Here is a 23,262-nt window from a genome sequence, read left to right as displayed (position 1 = left end):
ATCTCAGCAGTGATGTAATATCTGGTCCTCAATGAGCTGTTGCGCAATAGAGTTTTACTTAGCATATAAACTGTCCACCACAGGAATATTTGAGAGTATTACTTAATTCCACTATTTGTGCATTGGTATCTAACGTGAGCTTTACAAACGTGTGTTACAATTTGAGCATTTCATTGGTCTCTTGTTGTCGCAACTTTATGGACAGAATTTTCATGTGGCATGTTTGCAGTTTTGGTTGCCACCTCTGGAATCTGGTGTTGATGGACTTCCTGTTTGTATTCTTCTAACAGTGGCTGCTGACTGTTCATTTCGTGACAAAATTTTTCTGGCTTCAGCACAAGGAGCTTTCCAATGCATTGAGAAATCTTCTTTTCCAAAGAACATTTTTTTCAACCCTGGATTTATTTCTCTCCACCCCACAAAAGCATTGTAGGCAGAAGTGTCAGTAATATTGTAGAGATGATCATTGGCCAGCGGTAGGTTTTTTCTCTTGTATGTGTAGGTGCCAATAAGTGCATACAATAGGTCAGTTGCTACCTTACTTGGAATGGAATCCAATAACATTTCCGTTTTCTTGTCTTCTCTGTTGCTTATTTCCTCACTGTTGTGCATTGTGCTCATTAGGACAACCTGGTTGTTCTTCCTTGGAACATAAGATACAGTGGTGGTATCCTTAGTAAAAAGGATCTTTGAACTATAAACATTATTGTTACTTGATATATTATTAGGAAGTTTAGGCTAATCTTTTCTGACAGTCCCCAGAATTGCAAGATGTCTTTTGAGAAGTCCTTAGCGTAATGCATATGATGTGAAGAAATTGTCAGGTGATGTTTTGTCCTTTTACCTTATACATCAGATCCATTGAACCCTCATACCTTGATTTTTCTCATGTGCTTGTCCAAGTAATTTTCCTGTAGAGATTTGTATCTTTAAAACATAAGAAGTAGTACTATCACACAGTGTCCATATTTTTACCGCATATTCCGAGGCTTTGCTCAGTATATATTGTTTGGATGGACAGCATCCTCGGAAAGCTACCAGTTGTTCATCCACGGTTACATATGTGCTATGATTATATAATTTGGAAAGTATTTTCACTCTTATAGGTACCAACTTGTCATTTACTCTTCGTGCCCTTCAATCAGACTTGTCATCGAAATGTAATACGTGAGATGCAACAGAACCATTTTAGTGACATTACAGCAGGAAAGATGGCTCTATGTGTTTCTGGATACCACAGATTCTTTGTTGATTCACCATATGATTTATTCACACCAGCCAGTAATAACCATCTCCATAAACTCTTTGACTCTCAATATTATTAATCTCCACCATAATGCTCTGAACTTTATTGTTTGACATAATTTGAAAAGATGATTTTACATCACTTACCTTGGCGATGGTGTATTCTGTTGCACTGGGAGTCAGTTCAATAATGTTTGCATTAGATGCTGTTCCAGTTCACGGAAAAGATTCTAAGCTCCATGTGATTTTGTTTTTAGTGTGAATCAGTTGAACAGCTTGCAAATTGTTATTAGAGGCATCAGCATCTGCCATGTCTTTTTAATAAGATGAAGGATCAGTGTTGTCATCATTGATTTGATTTTCTTCTTCAGAAATATTCTCCTCGTTGTCAGATGCATTTACTAATGCTTCCAACTGCTTGTTGGAAAGAACTTGTTCTGTAATTATAGCCACATAGAAATTACTGTGATAGATACATGAACCATGTCTGCACAAAACAGTTATTAAAATGTAACTGTCAGTGATAATGTGCATTCTACACTACCTACAGTGCTCTAAACTAGTCAGTGAAGGTGACCAGAGTGCTGTTTGAAGAGAGTGACTAATATTTTGTCTGGTGAGCTTATTATACATGAGTTGACTGTAGTGCTTCAAGTGATGGAGTGTTGAGAAAAGTAGTGTTGTGATGAACTCAGAGGTATCACCATGCACAGGACCATGATAATTTGTCAGAAGCATCAGACCAATATGAAGATTCTAACTTGAGTTCAAAGTTGAATTTGAAGACCTAGAGTACTAAAGGCAATTGTAATGGCAGGGCGTTGTTATTCTCCCACGTAGAGAAAATGCCATGTTTCTAAAACAGTAAGAATGACTTGGAGTAATTCGTTATTCTGTGGCCCTAAAGATTTGCTTATCACTGAATTAATAAACTCAGTTTTGAAAGTCCCAGCACATTTTGGACCATTCAAAAAGATTCTTGGACTTCTTGCCACATCAGTTGATGGTAAAACCTCAAGCTTTCGATAATTACTCCCATCAACATCATCATCAGGAGCAACTGACTGTCAAATCTGCTACTGTGATGGCCTTACGCAGCCATAGATGGCTTCTGATTGTTTGGTAATTATGCAGTGCTGTCGCAGATGGTGTCAACATGTGCTGGTGGGGCCACCACTTCTGTCGTAACATAACCAGTGTAGTGAATACCTCTGGCTCTTCTGTGCATCGAGAGCTTGCTTCCCTACACTGCTGAGATTTTGTACAATGAAAGTCAGACATATATCTTGGCAACTCAGTATACCACAAGCCAATACACACTGATTTATGTCTTAGCGCCTAGAGTTCTCACTATTCATTTCAGAAGAGAGCAGTTTTAAGTACACTAATACACAGAGCAATAACTGTTTCTGACGAAGACCACTTGAATTCTGAAATTTATCACCTTAAGCACATGTTATATAAAAACAGCTATGGATCACGCGATGTTCAGTGTTCTTTAAGAAAAGGGAATGTGAAAATGTTGAACATAGATATGATGAGCCATCAATTGCATTCATTCCTTTCTGCAGCACTACATCCGGCAAAGTAGGTAGAGCTCTGGAAAGACGAGGTGTAAGATCTGTTCTCCAGCCTTCTAAGAGGATAAAGGAGATGCTACACCCTGTTAAGGACAATCTCGAGCACAGGATCCCTGGGATCCTATTCTTGGAAGTCTACAGCTTACGTTTGCATTACTTCTACCTTTGTCAGCTATTCTGCCCTGGAATTAAGAAAACTCTTCTACTACTTTCAGTGCCCCATTCCCTAATCTAATTCCCTTTGCACCACCTGTCTTAGTCTACATTCCATTACCCCTATTTTACTTTTGTGACAGTTGAAATACTGTATCCCGGCTACGACACAAGTTGAAAATATGGTCACTATTTTTTATTTACTTAAATTTGCCATATTTCGTGACAGTACCTTTTCCCTACACTGCTGAGATTTTGTACAATGAAAGTCAGACATATATCTTGGCAACTCAGTATACCACAAGCCAATACACACTGATTTATGTCTTAGCACCTAGAGTTCTCACTATTCATTTCAGAAGAGAGCAGTTTTAAGTACACTAATACACAGAGCAATAACTGTTTCTGATGAAGACCACTTGAATTCTGAAATTTATCACCTTAAGCACATGTTATATAAAAACAGCTATGGATCACGCGATGTTCAGTGTTCTTTAAGAAAAGGGAATGTAGATCACATAACTAATGAGGAGGTATTGAATAGGATTGGGGAGAAGAGAAGTTTGTGGCACAACTTGACTAGAAGAAGGGATCGGTTGGTAGGACATGTTTTGAGGCATCAAGGGATCACAAATTTAGCATTGGAGGGCAGCATGGAGGGTAAAAATCGTAGAGGGAGACCAAGAGATCAATACACTAAGCAGATTCAGAAGGATGTAGGTTGCAGTAGGTACTGGGAGATGAAGAAGCTTGCACAGGATAGAGTAGCATGGAGAGCTGCATCAAACCAGTCTAAGGACTGAAGACCACAACAACAACAACCTTTTCCGTTAGACGTTTGCAAGGCGATATTAGTCTTGGCTTCAGTTGTCTAAGTATGATTCCACAATGCATCTTTGTCGGCTGCAGAAAAGACGTGGTTCAACGTGTTTGCCTCATTTTGGTGTTTCAAATACCATTTCTTCAAATGTAGTTTCTTTTTTTATGGTTAATACAAAAAAATAGTAACATAATTCAAAATTATTTATGACGGCGACCTTCACATTGTTCTTCCGTCAACACACACCAAGAGTTAGCTGCCGACTGACTATAGTCAAAGACGACTCCAGCGTTAAAGATATTTTACACAACACACAAGCTTCCACTTGTAATCAGTCTCTTTGCTATTCTTCGATACATTTACTAATAGTAATCAATATGCTTTCACTCTCAAAAACACAAGTAAATTAACATATAATAAGGCAAATTACAATAAATTCTGACAAAAAGTATAAAAAAAAAAATTTACAATTTGGTATCGACAAATACAGTAAAAAAAATAACATCTCTCAGATCCATTACACAGTTCATCTTATAAGTGTTAATAATTGTTACTTTTCCTTGCTTCATTAGTTTGTTCACTGTTGTTTTGTAGAAAACTGTCAAGGCATTTGTTATTTGGTGATATAACAAGTAAAATTATTGCAGGTTCTTGTGTGCATGTGGAAGACATGGATAAAATAGCAGCAATTTTGGGTGAATACAACAAGGATTTAATATCTGTTGACTTTTGGAAAGCAACTTCATTGACATCAGTTGGAATGAAGGCACTGAGCCAATGCCACAAATTAGAAGAAGTAGATTTTGGTTGGTGGTAAGTCAATAGTGTTTTACTTGGTAATATCCTTACGTGTAATTTTTATTGAAATTTGAATTTGTGTGCAGATTAATGACTGTTGTTCTCATACACTGGCCAGCATGAGTATGGTTTTTGGGCAGTTTTCCATATTTGTTTAGCCAAAATGGGACTCATCCTCGCTGTAGTGAAACTGCACTTTTCCTCATTACCATTATAGATACATAACACTTTGTGACATCCAGTTAGAAATTGTTGTTCAGAGGTGCTTTCACAATCCTGTCACTGCTATCAACAAGCAGTCAGTAAGACCTGTTGCTGAGTTCTTAAGAAGTTAACAGTAAAATGTTGTTCATAATATTCAGCATTGCAGTTAATGTGAGAATGAAAGCTAGACCTTTTCCTTGTCCAGTCCATATTCAGTTAAGATGGTAGTTCATCTATAATGACCCCAGTATTGTAAAGCTTTTATGAAAGAAGAAAGATTTACAGTTCAACTTGTCATCATTAACAAAGTCATTAGAGACAGGGGACAGGTGTGGACTACGGAAAGAAATTCTTCATGTCCTTTCCAAAGAAACCATGGAGAACCTAAATCTGGATAGGAATTGAAATCATGATGGTCCTGAGTGTGATTCCAATGTCTTATATTGTGTCGCCTCATTTGGTAAATTGTTACGGACTGAGATTGAAGAAATTTATGATGAGATAAAAGAAATAATTCAGTTGGGTAATGGATACGAAAATTTAATTGTTAAGGGGGACTGGAAATTAAGGTGATGGGACCTGGATAAGTTGAAAGAATGAGAGGTTGTTGAAAGTTTCAGAGGGAGTTTTGGGCAACGATTGACTGGAACAGGGGAAAGGAACACAGTAGAAGATAAATTGGTAGCTTTGAGAGATGAAGTAGTGAAGGCAGCAGAGGATGAAAATGCCGTGAATGGGACAGGTGAAAGAGAATACAAACATCTAAAAAATGGGATTGACAGGCAGTGCAAGATGGCTAAGCAGGAATGGCTAGAGGGCAGATGTAAGGGCTTAGAAGCATTTATCACTAGGGGAAAGGTAGATACTGCCTACATGAAAATTACACAGGCCTTTGGAGGAAAGAGAAGCAACTGTATGAATATCAAGAGCTCAGATGGAAAACCAGGCCTAAGCAAAGAAGGGAAAGCTGAAAGTTGGTTGGAGTATATTGAGGGTCTATACAAGGAAGACGAACTTGCAGACAGTATTACAGAAATGAAAGAGGACATAGATAAAGATGAGATTGGAGACATGATACTGCGAGAAAAATTTGACAAACCACTGTAACACCTTAGTCAAAACAAGGCCCCGGAAGTAGGCCACATTCTGTCTGTTCTACTTATAGCCTTGGGAGAGCCAGCCATGACAAAACTATTCCATGTGGTGAGCAAGATGTATGAGACAGGTGAAATACCCGCAGACTTCAAGACATATATAATAATTCCAATTCCAATGAGACCAGATGCCAACAGTGTGAATATTGTCAAACTGTAAGAGTAATAAGTCGTGGTTGCAAAATACAAACCCAAATTCTTTACAGAAGAATGGAAGAACTGGTAGAAGCAGACCTCGGGGAAAATCATTTTGGATTCTGGAGAAATGTGGGCACATACGAGGCAATACCGACGCTATGACTTATCTTACAAGATAGATTAAGGAAAGGCAAACCTATGTTTATAGCATTTGTAGACTTTGAGAAAGCTTTTGACAGTTTTGACTGGAATACTCTCTTTGAAATTTTGAAGGTAGCAGGAGTAAAATACAGGGAGTGAAAGGCTATTTACAACTTGTACAGAAACCAGACAGCAGGTACAAGAGTCGAAGGGCATGAAAAGGAAGCATTGGTTGAGAAGGGAGTGAGACAGAGTTGTTGCCTATCCCCTATGTTATTCAGTCTCAACATTGAGCAAGCAGTAAAGGAAACCAAAGAAATATTTAGAGAAGGAATTAAAGTTTAGGGAGAAGAAATAAAAACTTTGAGTTTGCCGATGACGTTGTAATTCTGTTGGAGACAGCAAAGGACTGAGAAGAGCAGTTGAATGGAATGGGCAGTGTCTTGAGAGGAGGGTATTTGATGAACATCAACAATAGCCAGAAAGGATAATGGAATAGCCAGAAAGGGTAATGGAATTTAGTCAAATTAAGTCAGGTGATGCTGAGGGAATTAGATTAGGAAACAAGACACTCAAAGTAGTAGATGAGTTTTGCTATTTGGGGTAGTAAAATAACATGATATCTGAAGTAGAGAGGATATAAAATGTAGACTGACAGTGGCAAGAAAAAAATTTCTGAAGAAGAGAAATTTGTTAACATCGAATATAAATGTGAGTATTAGAAAGCCTTTTCTGAAAGTGTTTGGAGTGTAGCCATGTGTGGAAGTGAAACATGGTTGATAAACAGTGTAGACAAGAAGAGAATATAAGCTTTTGAAATATGGTGCTACAGAATGGTGAAGATTAGCTGGGTGGATCACTTAATTAACGAGGAAGTACTGAATGGAATTGGGGAGATTGTGACACAACCAACTAGAAGAAGAGATTGGTTGATAGGACACATTCTGAGACATCAAGGGATCACCACTTCAGTACTGCAGAAAAGTGTGAGGTGTAAAAATTGTTAAGGGAGAGCAGTAAATGAATACACTAAGCAGATTCAGAAGGATGTAAGTTCCAGTAGTTATTCGGAGATGAAGAGGCTTGCACAGGATACAGTAGCTTGGAGAGCCACATCAAACCAGTCTTCAGACTGAAGGCCACAACAACAGTGAGAAAATCCTCAGTTGTCCCTATACAACATCAAATGCATTTAAACACTTGTGATCTCGAGAAATAGTGTTATTTATTTAATATGATTCAGGAGATGATTAAAGATTATTAATTATCAACTAATTGTAATGTGATATTTTTAACCTAATCTTTAAAGGATTCTTTACGAAAGAAAATAATGAATTTCATCTCGTATCAATAGATTTTAGTCTTTCTTATTAAGCAAACTCATCATGATACTTAGAGAGGATCACTAATTATTAAGTGTTGTGATTATGAGCAAAAGAGCAAAGAACTATATTGTCACATTGTAACCAGAAAAGAGTCCAAATCTGAAAGTAGGATCATCAGTGAAGTACAATACTTAACACTAGAAGCATGTTTACTATGAACTCCAACAAATGGCCAGAACAGAACTGACCTGGACAGAGAGTGCTGCTATTTATAGAGATGTGAGTTCAAGTTTTGAGTTGAAGAATTGCTCATTTTACTTTTGCAGTCTTGGTTTTGGAACACCAGGCGACAGCTTGCATGCGTTGGCTAAAGGCTGCCCCCGTCTCAAAAAACTGTTCCTTGCTGCTCTGAGAGGTGTGAGTGACCGGGACCTGGATCTTTTCATTGAAAACTGCCCTAAGATGGAACAAGTTGATCTCATGGGAGTGAGATGTATTTCCAGAGAAATATGTCTTAAGTGAGTATTTTGTCTCGCTTGTTATATTTCTTGACATGTATTAGCTCATGGACTGTTGGGCTGTACTGAGAAAGACTATTTTCTTGGAGAAGAAAACGTTTTTTTTGTTTTTTTTTTTTACAAACTTTATTTGTGGGGTTCTTTTCAAACCATGCATAATTTTTTGTATGTTATTCTAACTGCCACAAAATACACTTCAAGACAGAGGCAATTCTTTGTGATATGGTTAGTGACAAATGTTGCAGAAAGTAAATGTTTTTTGCTGAACTAGTTTTGGACATTGTGCTCATCATCAATGGCAGAGCCAAAATATCAACATTTACAGAATAGTTTAAGGTCTTGTTTCATATGATTCCACTTACTTATCAGCTTGTCTAAATAGTGGAAGTTTAAACATGTACATAAAATGTAGAAACATTTTCACTCTTGAAAAGGCAGATAACAGGAAGTACATATGCCTTTGGCTTATGAATGAGCTGTCCTCAGGCGAAAAATTTGTGGCAGAACAGTCACTTCCTGTATTGCATGTTCCCCATACCAGGACTGTTGCAATCTGATTGCAAACTGTATACACATCATTCTACCACACTGAATAGTGTCTTGTAGGGAATTTGGAAAAATTGATAGATTAGGTTAGAACACAGTTAGTTCAGATTAACACAGTAGCATTAAAATAATTCATAAATCTATTTGCAGAACTGCACTTGGGTAACACATGATACTTCAGTTTCTTTCCACATTCTTGAATTTCTTCTCCAAAGATACATCTAGCACATGTAAGATCACATATCAATTTATAGACATTTTTTTGTTGGACAAACAAGAAGCAGCCTTAAACCAGGCTTAAAGAGTATATAGATATTACAAGTTAGATTAACATGATTAACTTTCAGTAATTGCTCACAAAAAGCCACAACATGCCTTCACAATAGAGAAGCCATTATTATCTCCACATTATTGACATTATTTTTATTGTCACTGAACTAATAGAAATCTTCATCCATATGCCCTAAATAACTTGTGTAATATTCAAGGAACAATATAGTTATGCGTAATCCAATTGTAGAGATTGTTAACTGAGCTGGACTCTGTTTTTAGGGGTTATATGGAATTTGAATGTAACATTGCTATGAAGATATTAGTGAGAGTCCTGCATTTACTGCTCTCCACATTGGTTTCTCCAGTCGGCCAATCGTGTGTTTTTTCAGTAACGTGGACAATAAAGAATTTAATTAACAACAAATCAAAAACCAGCTCCAGCTACAATTTGATTTAGAAAAGTCCCATATGCCACAACACATTTTTTCACACTGAAAAATCAGGTAAACTGCAACCATAGTGCGAATAATTAAACTGAACATAATGTCCAGATAGATACAATATCACTTCTAGTTAATATGAGAACATGTATGCCTAAGTAAGTGTGCATCTCAAGAATGTTATCAACCGGTCGGAGTCTATTCAGAATTACACTCACTTTGTGCAACACTACAACAACAATAATTCACAAACCTTTGTCAGCAGGCAAAAATTATTTTTACTGCTGCATACAGCTTAATCATCTGTTTCTGCTTACTGTTGATACTCACTATGCAGCAAAACTAAAGAATGAGCTTAAGAAAATTCCGAAAAATAGTATGTAATATGACGTGAGGATATAAGATCCTCACATAGCCCCAGACTTTAAAAAACAATGACCTGGAAGTTTAGGGCAACTTAAAATTTTATTGTGAAATGAAGAAAAAAGGGCAAACGTTAGGTAAGAATACAGCCTCTAAAAACAAATACAAGAATGATATCTTAGGAAAAAACTTAACAAATGTAATGCTTAAAAAAAATGGTAGTGAAGACAAGCCATAGAAAATTATTTGTGAGATTTATTGTCCATGTAGGAAACACAGCAATGTTATGAATGTAAGCAGTTATTAATCAATATGCATGCATTAGGAAGAAAATTCCAATTGTCTCTCTTCAACAGAAAATTTGTTTTAACACTTATGCTCTCGATAAACATTATTATTCATTTAACACGGATTATCAGTTCTCTGCTAACTGCAAATTGACAGTGTTTTTGACCAAATCTTTAACAGACTCTTCACAAAAGAAAATAATAATATTTATCTCATTCAACAAATTCTAGTCTTTCTTATTGAACAAACTCATCATGATATTGAAGAGTGTCTTCTTAGAGAGGGTAACTAATCATCAAATAATTATATTGTCACATTGTAACAAAAATCAAGTTCAAATCTGGAAGCAGGGTCGTCAGTGAGGTGCAACACTTAACACTGGAGGCACGTTTATTATGAACACCAAAGATCAGCCACAACAGAAGTGACCTCCTGGATGGAGAGTACTGCTGTTTATACAAATAGCTAATATTTCAGAATACACTAACATAGTAAATTTCAAGAACCTTCCAAAAATAACGATTACTGGTGATTGGGTTTCACCTGTCAACTGACAGCAGGTCAGCCAGCAGTGCTAACTGCTACGCCACACTGAATGCAGCACAGCTCAAGGCATTGCTCCCTCTCTTGGAGAAACATCAAACTTCTGTATCAGAAGTTCTCTCTGGAACTGGCTACAGCTCCCTGTATCTACATGATGTTATCGGTCCTCTGTATAGCAGCACTTGAAGATCTTCTCATTCTGATAGTGTTGTCATACCCTGTTCACTGTAATAAGTGTTGAAAGTAACACTTCTGATCGGAACTCTGTAATCGTTGAGCAGGTCTTTCAGTACCTGTGAACGTGAAGTCCCCATTGTCAATCTGGACCTCAGGGCTGTAATAAGGCTTTAGATGTGGCCATCATCTCTGCACATTTGTCTTCTTGGTGAAGAGTCTTAATCCTCACTTTCATATGTGGGATCTGACAAGTAACAAAAGGATATGATATGGCTCAAAGTAGCGCTGTAACAACTTTTCTGGTAGTCCCGCTTTCTGCGCAGCTGTAAAAATCCATACCAAATCTCCTAGGCTGAATCTTACTGGTTGGTGCGTGGCATTACAGTGCTCTTGATCTTTTTCCTGTGTGTCTAAGGTCCGTATGTGAGCCAGTTGTGTTCGGTCCTGATAATGAAGCGTTTCAACAGTCATCCTGAGTATCGTCCAGTTGAAACAAGAAGAGTTTATCCTTTTTAGTTTTGACCTCACAACCATTGAGCAGAAAGACTTGTGTGAAGCCTGTAACATCTTTAACCATGTTTGCATGCGAATGTCACAACTTGCAGTATTGTATCCCAATCTCTTTGCTTGACATCAACTTACTCCGAGAGCATATCTGCCAACATCGTATTAAAGTGTTCTGTAAGACCATCATCTGTGGGTGGTGTCACAATGTGATACCAGTCTTGACAGGAAAACTTTTCCCTAATCAGAGATCATCACATGGGCTTCTCTGTGTTCCCAAATGATGTCTCCTACAAGGAACCTTCGAATTCCTGGAGCGTCGGTGGCCATGCCAGCTTTGGTGACAGCATAGTGGGTGAGACAGTCAATGCAAACTATTATCTATTGATTCCCGTCTTTCGACGTTGGGAACCTCTCCAAGAGGTCGATTTCAGTTCGGTGGGATGGTGCTGCTGCAGGTGAAACTATTACCAGATGCCTCAGAGGTAATTGTGGCACACGCTTTTGATGCTGGTGTTCCATACAGTGGCTCACAAAGTGTCTTAACAGATCAGTAGAGACCTGGCCAGTGATACCTGTGTAGTCTTCAAAAATCCCAGATGATCAGATGCTGGAGTACCATGGAAAAACTTGAGGATAGCTGGCTGTGGATGAGCTAGGTGACATGCAATTTTTTAATTGGAATTCACCTTTGGTTGGGCCCTCCTATTCTTCAAGATTTTTATGGTTTTCAGCAATGCAGAATCTTCCATCTTTTCAGCAGTAGCGTCACTTAGTATGGCAGTGACCAAGATTTTGTCCACACATTTAATGTGCACTGATGACAGATTTAATACACACTGGTGTGTTCCATCACAGGATTTCTTGAAAGGCAGTTGGGGTCCTTGTGCCTGCATCTGTTTTTTTGTACCACTGTAACACCATATTCCTGAAGTCTCAATGCTCATCTTGCCAGTCAGTCTGACAGATCCTTCAGGATAGTTACCGTATTTACTCGAATCTAAGCCGCACTTTTTTTCCGGTTTTTGTAATCCAAAAAACCGCCTGCGGCTTAGAATCGAGTGCAAAGCAAGCGGAAGTTCTGAAAAATGTTGATAGGTGCCGCCACAACTAACTTCTGCCGTCGAATATATGTAGCGCTACACAAGCATGCTTTGTGGGCACAAAGATAAATACTGGCGCCAAACCTCTGCATCAGTAAATAAATTTAAAAAAAAAAGGGTAGAAGACGAGCTTTTTTTTCTCCGCCCCGAGTTTCGACCACTGCATTTTCATACATTATCCAACGAAGTAAATACAAATTCCGTATTGTTCATCTTCGAATGTAGCATAATTTCAATGTACTACGAAAATCCGACTGCCAAGACTGTTAGGGATGTTTGCCAATATGGCCAACTCTACGTTCCGAGTTTTTTCCTACCTGTGAGAAGAGATGGTTGCTAATAGGAACCTGATGAAATGTGAATCACATGCAGTATTCTCTTAACCATAAGAATAATACGAATATAAACATTTTGCCATGTATTCTTTCGTGTTTGTTGCTATCTCATTTAAATCCTGTCTGCGTAATAAACTACGAAACTAGAGTGAGACAACAGCAAACGCGGAAGAATATACGTATCGTGTCATGTTTATATTCGTATTATTCTTATGCCCAATAGTGATACAGTCAGAAATGAAGCACGGTAACTGACTAGATTTTAAATGTAAGATGACTAATTTCTGTGCAGAATTTGATGTACTAAAGAAGCGGCCGCAAAGATTTTCAAACGGAGGAAAATTTTCGCAAAACTCTCGTTCAGAACATGTTCTATCATACGCATGTTCTATCATACGCATTTGGTTCTTGTTGATCATTATCAAAGAAAGCAGCAGTGTAAGTAACAACAAATAGCAGTCTCTTGCCATTGTTTCGCTAATGAGACGATTCCTCTTTTTTTTTTTAAAAAAAAAAAGCGGCGGTAGCGCGCACAAAAGCAAGTCATGCCGCGAGCGGCGACAGGCCGTAAACACGCACTATCAAAATGCGACAAACAATGCATTACACAGTACAGTAATGCATTTTCAGCTTAGAGTGACGTAAACACCTATAACAAAGAAAACGGCACTTATCAGATCAAAGCAAAATAAGCAATCGATTCAAACCAGACGAAGCACGTGAAAAAGGAAGGGTACCCGTATAAATACGGACGGAGCGCCTGACGCATAGCAATGGCTACCTGGTAAAGCTTAACTGCTAAGCTTACGACTCGAACCAAACTACTGTAGCTGTATCGTCTTTCATTCGACCTAAATTGTGTCTCATATTACAATGGACCAACTTTGTTTCGATTTGGAGGTGCGGCCTAAAACTTTTCTCTACCCTTGAATTTCGAGTCTCAAATTTCAGGTGCGGCTTAGATTCGGGAATTTTTTTTTTCCTTTATTTCGAGTCTCATTTTTCAGGTGCGGCTTAGATTCGAGTAAATACGGTAGCTGTCACAACAGTGAACTATTCCTGAAGTCTCAGTGCCAATCTCACCAGTCGACCTTACAGATCTTTCAGGATAGTCAGCTGTCACTACAGTGAATAGTTTATCAGATAAATATGGCCAGAAATTGTTGGTGGTCCAAACAACTTGCAAACCCGCTCTTTTTCAGTAATAGACTCCTGGATTGGAGAGTACTCTGGAACCAGAAGTTTTCACTTTTTCAGCACCATCCTCAGTTTGTACTAGAACTGAACCTATCGCATAACCTCTATAGTGGGCGTGGAGTTTGTCTCAACAATCTCATCATACAATGCTAGAACTGGCAAAGATGTTAGTGCCTCCTTAAAAGCAAAGAAAGATCATTCTTGCTTCTCGTTCAAGACAAATTTGTCTTCTCCATGCAGTAGTTCTTGCGAGGTACATGCCGTGGTACAGAATTCCTTTGTGAATTGCTGGTAATATGAGCACATTCTGTTTGGGAAACTTTTTTCATCATAAATGTGCTGACAAGTTCGGAAATCTATGACTGCTCTTATTTTCTTGGTATCAGTATGGATTCCGTCACCATTCACTAGGTGCCCCAAGATTTTTATTTCTTTGACAGCGAAGAGGCACATTTTCAAATTTGAGGAGAAATGTGCAACCCCAACACACTAGAACACAGTTGTCAGGTGGCTTAGATGTTTTTCAAATGTCTTCAAAAAAGGCAGTGTCATTCAGGTAGTAAAGACACGCTGTCCATTTAAGGTGACAACGCAGGTTGTATATCATACCCTTCAAGGTGGCTGTAGCATTACGTAATCCAGAATGCATAATTTTGAACTCACAGAGGCCAAAGAGCTATGAAGGCAGTATTTTCCCAGTCAGCCTCATCATCCTCAATTTGCCAATACCCAGTCTGGATGGCCCTAGTTGAGAGAAACTTAGCTCCTCTCAAGCAGTCTGAAGTGTCACTAATGCACAACAATGGGTAGACATCTTCTTTCATCTTCAGTAGTCAATGCACAAAATGCTACATGCCATCCTTCTTCTTCACAAGGTGCACATGAAGGAACCAAAGACACTCTGAAGGTTCAGTGATGTCATCATTCAGTCTGTTATCTTGCAATATCTTTTCCACTTACTTCTGGTTTATCCATCGTTCATCCGGAAACACTCTACATGAGTCCCAACTAGTTGGATGATGATTCCCAGTATTGATATGCTGTTTTCCCTTGAATCGCTTGGTCTGTCTTCTCTCCACTCTGCATTTAAAAACATCCAAAAATTGACTCAGAATAGCTAACTGGTCACCCTAGATATGTTGGCAGTTTGATAATGGTTTCTCATCTGCATTTTGTGGAGTGATATGGGAGCAGCATTCTTGGTTGGCATTACGCTGCCATTTGTGGACTGGTTCAGCTGTCCCTACACACATACATTTAGGGATGAGTTGTGGCTGCTAAAGATAATTAGTCATCCAAAGTTCTCCTTGACCACCTACAATGATCATCACTGGCATTTAGATTATTTATGTAAGTAAGTTAGTTACATGTTCCACGGATCATTTTAATGATTCTTTTATCAAAATGATGTCGAGCGAGGCAGTTTACAGGATATGTATCCATAATTAGTGTTAATATTAATGAACACATTATTATTTTTAGTTCTCAAGGGGTAATAAAGGTCATATTTCCCTCTTAGTGTTGTAGGTATGGGCATCACCGTTATTGTCAAATTGTGCGGGTATATAATGCAGAGATAAATAAGGCACTATGTCTTAAAAGATCAATAGCTTCTAATGAAAAAGAACCAACTAAAGGGAAAGTTTTCCTTCCATTTGTAAAAAGTGTCACAGATCGCATCAGTAAAGTACTTGAAAAGCACCATATTGATACAGTGCTTAAACTAACGAAAATTGTGCCCATAGGAACGACAAAAAGAAGCATTAGCACTCACCTTAAAGAACATGAGAGCATTTGCCACCTGGGTAATATAGATAAATCAGCAGTAGCAGATCATGCACTAGAACTGGAAAATCATCAGATACATTTCTCTGACGCCGTGGTTTTAGCAAGATCTAATAATTACTACATTAGGATGTACAGAGAGGCCATAGAAATTCAAGAGCACAAAAACAATTTTAACAGAAAAGAAGATGGCTTGAAATTAGACAAGCTGAGGGCTTTAGTGCTAAATAAAACAACAGTGCCAACTCTCCCTTCCTTCATACTCAATAGCATATGTCAGCGCTACTCCGTACCGCAGGCAGCGATCTGACGACTTCATGAACTGTCCACCGCGTCGATTCATATAAACAGTATGACTTGCTGAGCTTGCTAGAGTCTGTAACTCCTTTCTGACTCATTAAAGCCTCTGATGCTGTCTCCAGCACTGGAGAACAAAACCTTACGCAGAGCAATATGTCCATAAAGCAAATATCAGCAATTACGCAAAAACTTCAAACTTTAACTGAGCATTTAGATTGACAAATGGAACTTGTCTCGATGGTCGTGGTGGTGGTGGGATAACAACTTCAACAGCGAACAACTGCCCAGAACAATATTTTTTTTTTTTTATTTTTGCTTGTTGACACAACTTCATCACTCTAAACCTCTGATCTTCAACAGTGTATGCCTGCTTGTGATGCCTGCAACAAGTCCAATCTGAGAATAGCTTTATGAATATATATGAATGGCTGTGTTATGTCATTGATAGTAATTTTTGCTGTACAAATTCCTGTCTGCTGGGCATATTTGCATTTGTGACTTTTCAGCCCACAGTCTTCTTTAGCTGTTTATGATAAGCATTCACTATTACAGAAAAGGAAGCCCTGAATGGACTAGTGCCCAGACAAGTTGGCCCCTGTGGGATTGGAGATGTCAGTTAGATTTCGTGACTCTCGCACAAGTAGCTTTTTCATCTGTAGTGGCCTCACCTCCATAGATGATTGCTGTGCTTAGTTTTACTGAATTCGGTGACTAGACAAGCTGCAGGTATATCTTTACGGCAACAGGAAATGTGTACAGCATGTGGGGGAGCAATCTTGTCCAGGGTACGGCCATGAGTTTTGTCCCACTGGTCAACTACAGTTGTCTGCAGGTGATTGGCAGGAATAAAACTGTTGTGGTGGTTGACATCCAGTGGTGTAGTAGTTGTTGTAAACTCGACTTCTCTCTCTACAGTAGTGTGCAGTGTATCCAGAGTGTCCACAGTGGGAATTCATTGGCGTATTGTCCTCTGTCCTCCAAAAGTTTGTTCTTCTGGGGCATTTTACTTGCCGGTTGTGCATAATTCCAAGTTGGCCAAGTCCATTCTTCCTGGTTCATTCAAATGGTGGTGGAGATTGGTGCTCAAGATCGACACACCTCTTCTTCAACACTCTCTCTTACTTCCTGGGGTTGACATTCATGGCTGATGTTTCTTGTTTACTTGTTCCGGAATTCCTGGTTTCCATAAAATGATGTATCTCCTCTCTTACAACCTGGTGTACGAGAGAGGTGTGGCCACAGTGGTCTTCCACAGTTGCCATAGGGACCACAATTAGGAATTAGTCATACCTGTTTCATCCAACATTTTTCTGTAGCATTTCCTTGATACGCTGGCACCACTCTTCATTTGTTACGACATCCATCACCAGAAGAACTCCTTTCATAAAGTGCGAGATTTTTCTCAGCTTCTGTCATATTCAAATCCACAATGAAATCTAGGGGCAAAACATTCTGTATGTAAAACTGTCTTTTCCCCGTGCCTTGGTCTTCTGCTAAGCAGATTATCACCAAACATTTTCTGCAGTTCAACCTGGAATTAATTCCAGCTGTTGAGCTTCTCTTTGGTGTTTTTGAACACTGCCTGGCTGTACCAGCCAAATGAAAGTAAATATCTGGCAAACATGTCATGTCCTCCCACCTGTTGTATTTGGCAAGTCAGTCAAATGCTTTCAGCCATTTCATCATGTCCTGACCAGCATCTCCAGAAAACACTGACAAATGCCTGATATGCAACTGAATTACTGCTGTTTTGGAGTCCATTGGTTTCTTAAATATACAGAGCATGGTGATAATGTACTACATGTATTTCAGTGCCTGTCCATGTAAATGACACTTATGTTGCCTGATTGGTGCCACAGTGATGTAGATGTTTTGAAGTACTTGGCATCTCCACCAAATAATGTTTCCTCATAACCAGAATCAAGTCCAAAATCGAAAGCAGGGCTGTCAGTGAAGTTCAACACCTAGCACTGAAAGCAAGTTTACTATGAACACCAATATACAGCTGGAACAGAACTGACCTCCTGGATAGAGAGTGCTGGTATTTGTATAAACACCAAATATTCCAGAATATACAGATATTAAAACACAAGACATTTTGTGAACCGTGTAGAAATAATAGTACTAACTAACAAACCATTGCTGGTTATTGTGTTCGAACTGGTGACTTGCAGCACACCAGCCAGTGTTGATAACCACTACACCATGCTGTGTGCAGCACAGCTCACAGCGGTATATCCACTAGGGAGGATTAATATGCTTGAAAATCCATAGCATAATTAGAATGTCAGAACACTTTTAAAATGTACACATAAAATTACTTAAAATTCAGTAAAAAATGTTTTAATATAAATGCCTCAGAATTTGTTAATATCCATATGTGAACACACTTTACAGCACACTGTTTCATTTTAAACTTTCGCTTCACTTACAGGTACTTCGCTTTTTAAAAGCTTAACTGGCACTTAGTTTGCCACACATAACCAACATCTCGTGGCAGTGCGTACTCTGTGTTTACAAATACACAGACTCCAGGACCACATTTAATAGCACTTCACATCATGTTGCATCATGGATGGACAAGCACAAAGTGTGTTCCGCACTCACTGGGGCTGGCAGGTCATGTTGTGGTGGACCATGGATTGGTAGCTCGGCAATGCATTCTGTGCACTTTGCTGGGTTGGAAGCTCATATTGGGTGCATTGTGGATTTGTAGCTTGGTGGTGTCACCTAGCAGGGCATGTTCCAACTCATGGTGACACATGTACATAAACCAGTTGCGTGCGCATGATTATGTAATGGTGATGTTGATGGTGTTTCCATGTCAACAATTCATAAGTAAACATAAAGAATAGACAGCAGTATCACATAGAAACAGTAGATGTGCCATTCATGGTGTCTAACAACACGTACCTTGTCAGTCCAAAATTTTTCAAGAATGGATTAATTCAAAAGAGCGGAAAGAGAATGATGGTTTTAATGCTTCAGATGTTCTACATAGGCTTTTCCCACTTGAGTAAAATGAGTACAATGCACAGAACATTTGTACAACCATGTGAAACTGTCAGAAAAGTCCATCTTTGGGATGTTGTTCAACTCACATGTCACTTGGCTTGCATACTGGTTATGTACTCATAGCATGGACCTTTCATGTGAAGTTCTTCAGTTTGTCATTTTGTGGTAGGTTTGTATTGACAGCACCAAGTGTTGTCACCCTTAATGATGTTTGTAGAAAAGAATTGGCCATGTTTTCCACTTCGGTCAGGCTGTGACAGGTGTCCAGGTGTCACTGTTTTTGTTTGGGATTCAAGGTGTACTGGACAAACTTAGTAGACATTTTTCTCTTTACTGGAGAATGTCATGTGAATACTTGAGTTTGGGATGTAGCTCCAATGAAGGCCACGTTGGCCAAAAGCTCCGCTGTAATATGTGACACACTATAGTCACATGTCCACCACTTAACATAGTCACAGTTGTTACTGCGCTGACATCACTTATATGCATGGAATAAAATCATTCTTGATACTTTTCCAACATAGTATAGACACTCGTTTCACATTAATTAGAATGAAAACAATATTATCAGTGATGAAATGTACTTCAAAAGTCACAGTTCCATTCCACCTGGTTAATGCTGGTTACACATGCACAGCACAGAGATGTGACTGTCTTACAAATGATCACCAAGTGGGTTACTGTAATACATAATACCACCCTTCTATAATACACTCAGTTTATTTTTACACAACTCATATTTTAGACAATCTGGCCAGTTATTGTGAGTTCTTATCGTCCAGCAACAACAATGAAGATTCGACTACCTCTCGCTGTTCCCTGAAATGAAGAATGTCATATTCACTATCCTTCCTACCCGCCCTGCAGTAGTATTCTGCCGCGTATCAAACCTGCAAAATATCCTCGCCCATCCCTACACAATCCCCGCTCCCAACCCCTTACCTCACGACCCATATCACTGATCACTGTAATAGACCTAGATGCAACACCTGTCCCATACATCCTACCACCACCACCACCACCACCACCAAGTCCAGTCCAGTCATAAGCATCATCTATGCCATCAAAGGCCGGACTACCTGTGAAGCCAGTCATGTGATCTACAAGCTAAGCTGTAACCACTGTGCTGCATTTTACGTGGGCATGACAGTCAACAAGGTGTCTCTCTGCATGAATGGCCCCTGACAAATTGTGGCCAACAAACAGCTGGACCACCCCCTTGCTGAGGACCGCAGCCCACATGATGTTTTTCATTTCAGTGACTTACTTCACAAAGCAGATGGCAGTTACAAGAGTCGAGGGGTATGAAAGGGAAGCAGTGGTTGGAAAGATAGTGAGACAGGGTTGTAGCCTATCCCCGATGTTATTCAGTCTGTATATTGAGCAAGCAGTAAAGGAAACTAAAGAAAAGTTTGGAGTAGGTATTAAAATCCATGGAGAAGAAATAAAAACTTTGAGGTTCGCCAATGACATTGTAATTCTGTCAGAGACAGCAAAGGACTTGGAAGAGCAGTTGAACAGAATGGACAGTGTCTTGAAAGGAGGATATAAGATGAATATCAACAAAGCAAAACGAGGATAATGGAATGTAGTCAAATTAACTCGGGTGATGCTGAGGGAATTAGATTAGGAAATGAGACACTTAAAGTAGTAAAGGAGTTTTGCTATTTGGGGAGCAAAATAACTGATGATAGTCGAAGTAGAGAGGATATAAAATGTAGACTGGCAATGGCAAGGAAAGCGTTTCTGAAGAAGAGAAATTTGTTAACATCGAGTATAGATTTAAATGTCAGGAAGTCGTTTCTGAAAGTATTTGTATGGAGTGTAGCCATGTATGGAAGTGAAACATGGACGATAAATAGTTTAGACAAGAAGAGAATAGAAGCTTTTGAAATGTGGTGCTACAGAAGAATGCTGAAGATTAGATGGGTAGATCACATAACTAATGAGGAGGTATTGAATAGAATTGGAGAGGAGTTTGTGACACAACTTGACTAGAAGAAGGGATCGGTTGGTAGGACATGTTCTGAGGCATCAAGGGATCACCAATTTGGTACTGGAGGGCAGCGTGGAGGGTAAAAGTCGAAGAGGGAGACCAAGAGATGAATACACTTTGCAGATTCAGAAGGATGTAGGCTGCAGTAGGTACTGGGAGATGAAGAAGCCTGCACAGGATAGAGTAGCATGGAGAGCTGCATCAAACCAGTCTCAGGACTGAAGACCACAACAACAATGACTTACTTCACAGTCTGTGCCATCTAGATCCATCCCACCAACACCAGTTTTTCTGAATTGTGCAGATGGCAACTCTCCCTGCAATACATCCTACAGTCCCGTAACCCTCGTAGTCTCAACATTCATTAGCCATTGTCTGTACCCATATAGCCTCTTCCCTGCTCCCATCCCAGCACTAAGCAGCCCTCTTCTCCATCAGTGTACCCACAGTCTTTTTACTTCTCCCATTTTCCGTACCCCCTCCCCTCTGATTGCACCTAGCTGCCCTACCCTCTCTCCAACTCGTCCCTATACGCTCCCACAAGCAGCACTTCACCGTCCCCCACCCCTACCATGCTACCCGTCCCCCTCTCCACCTCAGTCCTCTCCTTACCCCCACCATCCAGTGGTTTCTCAAATCACACGCTGATGCTCGCAGTCTGGCTTAGCAACCAGATACTGTGGTCATGTGTGTTTGTGTGTGTATGTGGGTGTGGGTGTATTCTATCACCAATGAAGGCCATGTTGGCCGAAAGCTCACTTTCTGGCAGTCTCTTTGTTGTGCCTGTCTGTGACTCAGCATCTCCGCTATATGGCAAGTAGCAACTATCCTTTTCATAAAATTGTTACATTCCCTCCAGCATTTTCCATTGTTTGATTTTGTTTTCTCGTCTTTCTGTTCCAGTAACTTTTTCTTGTCTTCTTTTTGAAATTAGTGTACAATCTTCTACCTTTTTCTTCTTCTCATGTTATTTTTTGATCTTTTACTCCACCCAAATTCCTTCTTGGATCATTGAACAGTGGATAAACATTGGGTACACAGTGTGGCGATCTGATGGCAGTGTGTGGGTATTGCAAATGTCCGGTGAACGTTATCTGCCAGCGTGTGTAGTACCAACAATAAAATTTGGAGGCGGTGGTGTTATGGTGTGGTCTTGTTTTTAATGGAGGGGGCCTTCCACCCCATGTTGTTTTGCATGGCACTATCACAGCACAGGCCTACATTGATGTTTTAAGCGACTTCTTGCTTCCCACTGTTGAAGAGCAATTCAGGGATGGCGACTGCATCTTTCAACACGTCGAGCACCTGTTCATAATGCACTGCCTGTGGCGCAGTGCTTACACGACAATAACATCCCTGCAATGGACTAGCTTGCACAGAGTCCTGCGCTGAATCCTGTAGAACACCTTTGGGATGTTTTGGAATGCCAACTTTGTGCCAGGCCTCACTGACCGACATTGATACCTCTCCTCATTGTAGCACTCTGTGAAGAATGGGCTGTTGTTCCCCAAGAAACCTTCCTGCACCTGATTGAACGTATGCCTGTGAGAGTGGAAGCTGTTATCAAGACTAAGGGTGGGCAAACGCCATATTGAATTCCAGCATTACCGATGGAGGGCACCACAAACTTGCAAGTCATTTTTTGACAGGTGTCCGATTACTTTTGATCACATAGTGCAATTCACTGATGTCGTGATGTCCTTCAATTGCCACCACGTGTCCCATGGAAGCCCGTCTCACTGTACCTCAAAGCATAATTGTACCCTCACCATCGCACATCTGTGGCGTGGTGCATGTTTCATGCAGCCGGTGTGGTGCATGTTTCATGCAGCCATTCGCCTAGATGACGGTGTGTAAGGACCCTACCATTAACCTGCTGTAATAAGAAGTGTGATGCATTTGACAGGCAATATGTTTCTGTTGATCCAATGTGAAAACTCAATGTTGCTGGACACACTGCAATCATAACTGGCAGTGTCATTGGGTCAACACAGGAACACATAGAGGTCATGCGATGTTGAGCTCCTTGCTCAATGATGGCCTTCGAACAGTGTGCTCCAAAACACTTGTCTACCAGCGTTGTACTCTGTCACCAGATCTGCCACAGATGGCTGCCTACCGTGGATTACACAATGGGGAATCCTCTGACCTCTGTGCTTTGAGTTGAGATGGGGTCGTCCAATACCATGCAGTCTACTCATTATTTTACCGTCCCTCAACCACTTTTCATAGATGCTCACGATGGTGTACACCAGCAGGTGACCAGTTTCAGATATTCTCATTTACAGCCGCAGCACCGCAACAATGTGCCCTTTTTCAAA

At 39.8% G+C, this 23,262-nt stretch overlaps 1 protein-coding gene across 2 annotated transcripts in view; it reads left to right on the top strand.

Annotated features, from left to right (window-relative positions):
• LOC126253540 (F-box/LRR-repeat protein 4) overlaps positions 1–23,262 on the top strand; it is a 181,884-nt gene that overhangs the window by 118,676 nt on the left and 39,946 nt on the right. For both annotated transcript variants that reach the window (XM_049954932.1, XM_049954933.1), the window contains exons 10-11: positions 4,446–4,611; positions 7,885–8,076. In XM_049954932.1, coding sequence (XP_049810889.1) covers positions 4,446–4,611; positions 7,885–8,076 — 358 coding nt within the window. The remainder of the gene's footprint in view (positions 1–4,445; positions 4,612–7,884; positions 8,077–23,262) is intronic.

Source organism: Schistocerca nitens, chromosome 4, assembly GCF_023898315.1.
Source record: "Schistocerca nitens isolate TAMUIC-IGC-003100 chromosome 4, iqSchNite1.1, whole genome shotgun sequence".
NCBI lineage: Eukaryota > Metazoa > Arthropoda > Insecta > Orthoptera > Acrididae > Schistocerca > Schistocerca nitens.
The sequence above is the reverse complement of the archived record's forward strand: the minus strand, read 5'-3'. Positions and strand labels throughout refer to the sequence as shown.